The sequence below is a fragment of the Spinacia oleracea genome, chromosome 3 (assembly GCF_020520425.1).
Source record: "Spinacia oleracea cultivar Varoflay chromosome 3, BTI_SOV_V1, whole genome shotgun sequence".
Classification (NCBI taxonomy): Eukaryota; Viridiplantae; Streptophyta; class Magnoliopsida; order Caryophyllales; family Amaranthaceae; genus Spinacia; species Spinacia oleracea.
Genome location: NC_079489.1, coordinates 76,606,025 through 76,613,857, shown reverse-complemented (window position 1 = coordinate 76,613,857; position 7,833 = coordinate 76,606,025). Strand labels below are relative to the sequence as shown.

The following is a 7,833-nucleotide window of genomic DNA, read 5'->3' as shown; positions in this document are numbered from 1 at the left end:
TTAATCTTTATTTGAACAAGTTCGAACTCAACAATCAAGAAACAAGAATTTGAGAATAACATCGTGTTATCAAATTTTGGCATTAAGAGACTTAAGGAATTTAGCATTCCGTTCTTGTCTTCGGACAAGTGGGAGATTGAAGGAATTATGTCCTTAGACATTTCCGACAATTACTAAATATAAATAGGAATTAATTATGAAGATAATAAGTTAATTATTTTAGTAATCATATTTGCTTGCTAGAGAATAAATGTGATTAGTAGGACAATATTGATTGGACCTACAACTAAAATATATTAATCCTATAAGGTCACACATATAAGCACTAATTGGAATGGGCCCAAAAGGCCCGATGGCAACCGGTCTGTTAAGGGAAGAGTGTTGGGCTTTGGTTTTGTGTTAACCTAAAACTCTCACATTATAATAGTTATAATGTCAGGGATTTAGGAACCACGTTCATTTCAAAAATATCTGACAAAAGGAAAACACAAAAACCCTAACTCTCATTCTCTAAACGCCGTACATCCCAAACAAAGCAAGAGACTGATTGTGATCGCTTTCTTCCGTACTAGCATACGTGGGATTCAATTCGTGCTTGTGGACTGAGTAGAGGAGCAACAAGTGGGGCTCTAAGATCTTCGAAGCTTGCATACGAACGGGAGAACACGCTACAAAGGTGATTATTCTTTCATCATAATCTGATCTATATCATTGTTGTGCATGAGATCCTGTGATAGATGTTAGGAAATTGTTTTCTGAAATTCCGCTTTATGCATCTATATGTTCCTACATCACACTGTAGTTATCTCTTGTAATTGACAATATCAAATGATTGTACAAATAAATCCTACTTCATTCATATAGAAAATGTAACAACTAACTTTTTCCAAATATTCCGACATAGTTTATGCAACTATTGATTCTAGCTCCTACTAAAAGAGTACGTGTTAGGCCCTGTTCTTTTTTGTTTAATCTCAGTTTCAGGACTTATTTTGCAGTTTAGGAACATTCAGTTCAGTTCAGTTCAGTTTAATTCAATTCAATTCAACTTAATAATAATATTATTATAATTATTATTATTATTATTTATATTATATTATTTATATTTATATTATTATTATATATAACTAATTATATATTATTAATTTCTATAATTTATTATTTATCATTTATTATTTTTAATAATTAATTACTGATTAAAAACTATCAAAATTTACTCACAACTGGAGTAATTAATTAATTAATTAATATAACACGTTAGCCGTGCTAAATTTTATATGCTTTAGATATACTGTATAAATAAATAGCCGGTACAGAAACTGAAATTGCATACTGGACGACCAACAATTGACGCCCCAGGTGCGCCACTATGCATGAAGATATGTTACACCGGCTTTTATTAAGAAAAAGTACCATAAAACGCTTTAAAAGAACAGTATTTTTCAGTGATTTTCAACAACTTTACGGAGTACTAATTAAATTAGTAAGGGTCTTTGTGGTGGTTCAAATGTATGGAATCAAATCTCGTCTATAACTCGATATTTATAAGGCTAGGTTCAAATTACAACTTAGCATTAATTAAGTATCTACTCTCTCCGTTTATTTTTGTTTATTACGTTTAGATTTTTGCACGTTTATTAACGTATAATAAAGATTCTTTTTCTTTTTTATTAGATAAATAAACTCAAGTAAAACCTCAATTCCCTAATTATTACAACAGCCAATAAGATTATTTTATTTATCAAAATGAACCAATAATGGAAAAGCACAAAGATTGCTAACTTAACATACTTGGGAAATTGTAAAGAAATTTAATGAGTTGAAAAAAATTGGACCAATTAAAATTAAAAGATGGCAAAAAAATAATAGTATAATAAGTTTATAAAAGGAAAGATTTTTCTACGTAACAAATATTGTGAAACACCCTAAAAGGAATACGTAACAAATAAAAAGAAACGGAGGGAGTAGCTGAGTGCAGCCGTTGTTCTTTGACAAATGAATCACAATTGTCCAATCGTCCCCGAGAAGTCGAGAACTATGCATGATCAAATTTAATTGGTTTAGTTGGATCTATGTATACCAATCAAACTACAGCATCATATATATTAATAAAAGTGCAGTGATCTTATCCCATGCTTCATGTTGGTGGGTAGCATTTAATATCAGCACTAAGCAGAGGTACTGCTAGGCTTATGTCTCAGCCCCAAGTTGCCCTGTCTCCAAAACCTAACATAAGTCACAAAAAGCTTTTCCCAACAAACAATAAATACAACATATATGATCGACCAATGATATAAATGATAATGTTTCTCTCATGCATGTAATACTGATTCAAATATGAACCTGAGAAGATCTTAGTTACCTGGGTAGTCTGGTACTAATTGGACAAGTGAATATCTCTTTTCATCTTAAACCTCTAGTTCTGTTCAGCTACATGAAACAAAACTAGTGAATATACGGCGCAAGACCTCATATACAATATCAAAAATTAGCAAGTTCAAATATTAATTATATTAGTCATTAGTGAACACCAATTTCAAAATCACGTTCTGTCATATTACAAAATGGATCGAACCATGAACAAAAAGCTACAAAAACAAACTAATTTCCAAGGAAAACAGAGCTTCAAAGCTCAAGGACTGTGTCACATACAAGACTACAAGTATACAAATCAGTTCATACATACAAGGGAATGATATCATTTAGATTTCGAGCTCTTTTGAGATTTGTATTCACGAGCAGCTTCTTTAACAGCAGTTTTGGCAATACTTGAAGGTTTAACGACACTCTTAGGATTCAAGGCTTTCCGGATCTTGAACACAGTCCAAGCTGTACCAATGGCATGTCCTGCTGCACCTAGCCCTTCCTGTGTTGCATTACCAGCCTCCTCTCCATATCTGCATTGAAACACAAAAGGCAACATGGTATTACATGAAATGTCCCTACAATTGTTTCCGGTAAATTATATCAAGTATATACTATAGACTGCAAGGACGGCCAAAAAACTAAACCAGCAGTTGGCTTCCTTAATTTCTTTCTCTATTAACTTTTAGTTGGTACAGCGAGGGAAAGGGGGGAAGTGTACCATAATTGTTTTTTTCACCTACAAGACCAAAGTATGTGGTTTATTTGCTATCAGTCTCTATCAACTCAACCACCTATAGCTGCGCTCAACCCACCTATGCTTCCACTAAATATGCCTGATTAGATGTCACTAACCTAAGAGAATCAAACATATGTCTATTGTTTTCACACACACACAAAAAAAAAAACTATTTCAGGATTCAGCAAACAGCATTCTGTACTATGTTCATGGCCACTACTATTCTTCAGATAAGAATTCCTTGCCCTTGATAGCTTGCGTACTTCATAAGCAACTAGAGTGTCTTGTGCATCACACTTTATATAATATGGAAGCCCTCAGAGATCAGACTATATACAACACTGAATTCAAACTAAGGAGATGAGAAAATAAAATAGACAAAGGATTCATATGCTAGAGAGGCTGCAAAAGCTGAATATGATGCATTCTCTAATCAGTTAGGGGAAAAAGGTAAATACTTACTTGTGTGTCACTAGTCCAGTAGTCACAGTAGATGTTGTTGACATGACATTTTTACCAGCTACTTCAACAGCATCGCATATTCTATCTGTTAGCAAAACAAGATTCTCATTGCAATCAGAAATACACTAGAGTAAACACCAACTCACAAGTTACTTGGATATACCTTAGAAACAAACGGCAAATTCAATATACAGAGTCATCTAGACACAACAAAAATGGAAGGTTCACTGAAGAAATAATTTGCTTGAGAGCTTAAACCACTGGCACACACTAGCAGGAGAGCCCGCATACAATGGTCAACTATGTCTAAGATTGAAACTTTTCTGTGAAGCCACTTTCTAAAGAGAGCACAGGAACATACAGTTGCTGATTTTCTATTTTACCACACAATTTCTTATACAGAACAACAACTCCTGATGTTACGTGCATTACAGTAGACAAAAAGCACCAAGAGCTAACTAGAAATTTCCTTACGGGACTCTTGAATGTCAAAAATTTTAAATACAGGCAAAGGATAGCAGGATAGGGATTAAGGAACGTACTGAATCCATCCAAAGAAGCCAAGATCATTTCCCCAGGCAATAGGCTGAAGAATTTCTTTCCTGCTTTAGAGTTTACAACTGAACTTGTGAAAAATCCAGAAACTCTGACAACCCCAGACAACACTCCAGTTGCCACCTGCTTAGTCATTTTTGTCATTCTCTTCACCCTATGGAAACAAACAATTCATATTCAATGGCTAAGTTAGAAAATCATTATTCTAATGCTGAAAATAGGTTTCAGCAAACATTCAATTTTGTAACACCAAATACACCTTATGCGGATTGAGTATGAATTGTGAATTATACCTTATGCGGGTTGAGTATAAGCCAATAAAACAGATATACCTTATGCGGATCGAGTATAAACCAATACCTTATGGGCCACTGCTTTGAATCTCGATTTGTAACTGAATCTTATTCCGTTAAATCATGTAACTGAAGCTTATTCCTTTACATCTTTAATTCTTGATCATAGCAAAAGACAGAACATGCAACCCATGCCAGACTTAATTGAGTGACATAGTTACATGATTTTTGTTTTACCTTAGGCTATGATTGATTGAAAGCCATTTTACCCTATTTAATTGGTTTATTATAAGTTGAATACAGTTTTTTGGAGTTGAGGATAGTTTTACCACAGTTTCTACTTTCTTTGTTTCAACCTCATCTGTTACCCTCCTCCTCTACTCCCCTCCATTTCCTTTCTTCCTTTCTTATCAAAACTTCCCTAGCCAGGAAACATAAAGGAAATGAAGCTTGTAAACTAATTCCCGTGGAAATAGAGTTTCCTAGTAAAAATATTCAGCTAAAATGTTTTTCCTCCAAACCAAATTTAGTCCGCATTCGTCCTATTCACTGGTCGTAGTGTACAGGCATAACATAGCTCTTAAATAACAGCATCCACATCCTTAATAGTTAATATACTTTCTACTTTTCTAGCTACTGAAGTATTTTTCAACAACCATCTTATATATTAAACTGTCTTAACAATAAACAGCTTTTCAATTACCTAACCATATATTTCTAGTAAGAGGCACTTTGCCACAATTTTAACATAACCGATTCCAGATAAAGACAAATTAGCATGGTCATGTCATCTACTAAACTAACGGACGAAAATGCACATTCAACAGCAGCAAACTCAATACGGATGCCATCAATAATCATAACATAAATAACAAAACATGTAGACGCAAAAAGTAAAACAAAATGCAAGAACAAATGAAAAAATTGTAGCAAAAAATTAATTTTCAAACCTTTGGATCCTCTTCAAAGTATTCTTATCAACCTCCTTCTTCTCAGAAGGGTCAAGTCTTTTCTTCAACACCTCATGCCCCCACCTTAACCGATCATTGGTTACATCCCCACACCACAAAATCCCCTTAATCAAGTGCCCTGACCCGGCGGCAATAAACTTGGCCGCAGACCCACTATACTCCTCCACATTGGGCGCCAATGTGGTCCAATAAGCTCCACAACTCCTCTCCATAGCCACTCTCTTACCCTTGTCCGACTTCAACTCCTCCGGTGTAATTTCACTTGCAACTCCTACGCCAGCCAAATCACCCTTACTCTTCTCTGAAACGCTCTGCACCGAAAAGTTCCCAAAACTCCCAAAAATAGCATCCATTTCTTTTAACAAACTCTCCTGTCCCTTGGAAGCAAAGCTCAATCCATAGTTCAAAACATCATCTCCTTCTTTAGAGCCCGAATCGGATAGAGAGAAGAAATAATGTGAATCATCGACTTTAACAATCTCCTCCTCTTTGATCAGCGGCCATTGCACATCATCGGAAACGCAAGCGAAAATAGCAACTGTGTTTACCCCTTGGCGAATGCGTCTAATTGAGAAATCGCCAATTCCAAGCTCAACACTATACTTCTTGTCAATTAGATGGACAACAGCACCAGGAATAGTAATTAGGGTTTCTTCAACTGGTTTGGGTTCGAGATCTGGAGGAGCAGAAGGAGTCCCCGGAACAGAATTAGGGTTAGGGTTTCGGTAATCGTCGGGAAAGAGATTATCAACGAGGTCAGACATATGGAGAGTAGGATAGAGAGACGAAGAAGAAGATTGAAAATTGGGATTAGGGTTTTGATTAGAATGAAAAGGGGAGGAGGAATTGGGGTTAGATTGATCAATATCAGGGTATAATGAAGGTCGATAATGAGAAGGTTCTTGAGACGCCATTGTTGTGATCTGTGATGAGGAGATAGAAATGTGGAAATGATAGGGCGGATTAAAAGGATGAAGAAAGCTTAATGGTGAAGTTGCAGAGGAGAGAGAAAAGGGAGTTGACGTGGGGACTCCGCGTAGGAGCAGAGACTAGAGAGAGGAGAATGAGAAAGAGACTATTTTTGATTTATTGTTGGGCACCGTTGGTCTCCCGCGCTCTTACCGGTAGAACATAAGTCGGTACTCGGTACTCGGTCTTATTTCCACTTATCTTAGTAAAACTTGTCTTATACGCAAACTGTATGTACATTAAATTTTATTTTTTCTACTCACATTATTTTAATTTATTAATGTAATAAGGCATCATTAAAATTATGACTTTTATAGTTACTCCTTATAAGTAATAGCCAAGGTTATTAATGATTTTACTTTAAATCAATAGGGCGTAAGATTCTAAAAAAAAATTATAGTAGTGGAAATTCATAATAAAATTTGTAAAATTGTTTACTCATTTTTTAATAGACAAGTTGTACGGGTTCCTACCCATCAAGGACATATCACCAATGGCAGAGCAAAGCCACCAACCTAGAGTAAACTAAAGTCATGGGAGAGATTCCGGGCTTAAGACTAAATGAATATTGGTCAGACAGACCAATGGTCCCAGAGCACGCATAAGTACAGAGCATGACCTTGTAGAAATTGCATAAGTCCAAAAGAGAACCCGCAGGCTAGACGACAAAGGTAAAGTACATCGCCGTGATACACGTGGCGACATCTGAGTAGGCCAAAGTACAAAATAGTACGCCTATAAATACCACCCACATCACTCATGATGGGATACATTCTAACACACGGTACTTGCTCCACCTTCTCTCTATGTTCTCTCTCTAAAGACTTCTTATCTATTTGTTGACTTAGGCATCGGAGGGGGTTTCCTTGGTTAAATCCCCGAGGGTAGCTTACGTTTGCTCTGCTTGACAGGGCCAGGACGACTCGGACCATCCTCCCAGTTCCATACTCGGAACAAGTGGCGCTAGAAGGAGGGGAATCTCCTAGGCCTCATACTCTAAAAACACCCAGCCCCCACACAATGGCAGAGTCAAGTGATCCAATAATCCAACAAATAGAACCACCTACTTCCAAAACCAATCAAAGACCTACCACAATACCCCAATTCAGCATGCCTCAAAGTGTCGGACAGCCAAAAGAAACACCACAACCTAGAGCCATGGCAACCCCTAGCTAGATCATCCAAATCCCAACGGCTACCTCGTTGGCGCGTATGGGAGCTCAGTTCTCACCAGATCAGATGCGTACGGCCTTGGAAGTTCTGACTTTCCTAACTCAAACTACCCCTCAGACACAAGTCATGCGGCCACTCCCAGAGGCAGAGGTCGAGCAAAGAAGGAAACGCCCCAGGCCTCAGAACAGCCCTCGTGTTTGGAGAAGAAACTTACAGCAAGACATGGAGGGTGCAGACTATCAGGAATGCGAAGCATAAAGTACTACACCTAGCAGAGCTCGACCCAGGACAGGGGCAGAGCAGAGAC

The 7,833-nt window shown here is 36.9% G+C and overlaps 1 protein-coding gene across 1 annotated transcript; it reads right to left on the bottom strand.

Moving 5' to 3' along the window:
• Positions 1–2,488: 2,488 nt before the first annotated feature.
• Positions 2,489–6,485, bottom strand: LOC110790623 (protein EARLY-RESPONSIVE TO DEHYDRATION 7, chloroplastic). Its single transcript, XM_021995413.2, has 4 exons — positions 5,364–6,485; positions 4,108–4,274; positions 3,566–3,650; positions 2,489–2,897 (listed from the first exon to the last, which is right to left on the bottom strand). The coding sequence occupies exons 1-4, from the start codon at positions 6,296–6,298 to the stop codon at positions 2,699–2,701; spliced, it is 1,386 nt and encodes a 461-aa protein (XP_021851105.1). The 5' UTR covers positions 6,299–6,485; the 3' UTR covers positions 2,489–2,698.
• Positions 6,486–7,833: the final 1,348 nt, after the last annotated feature.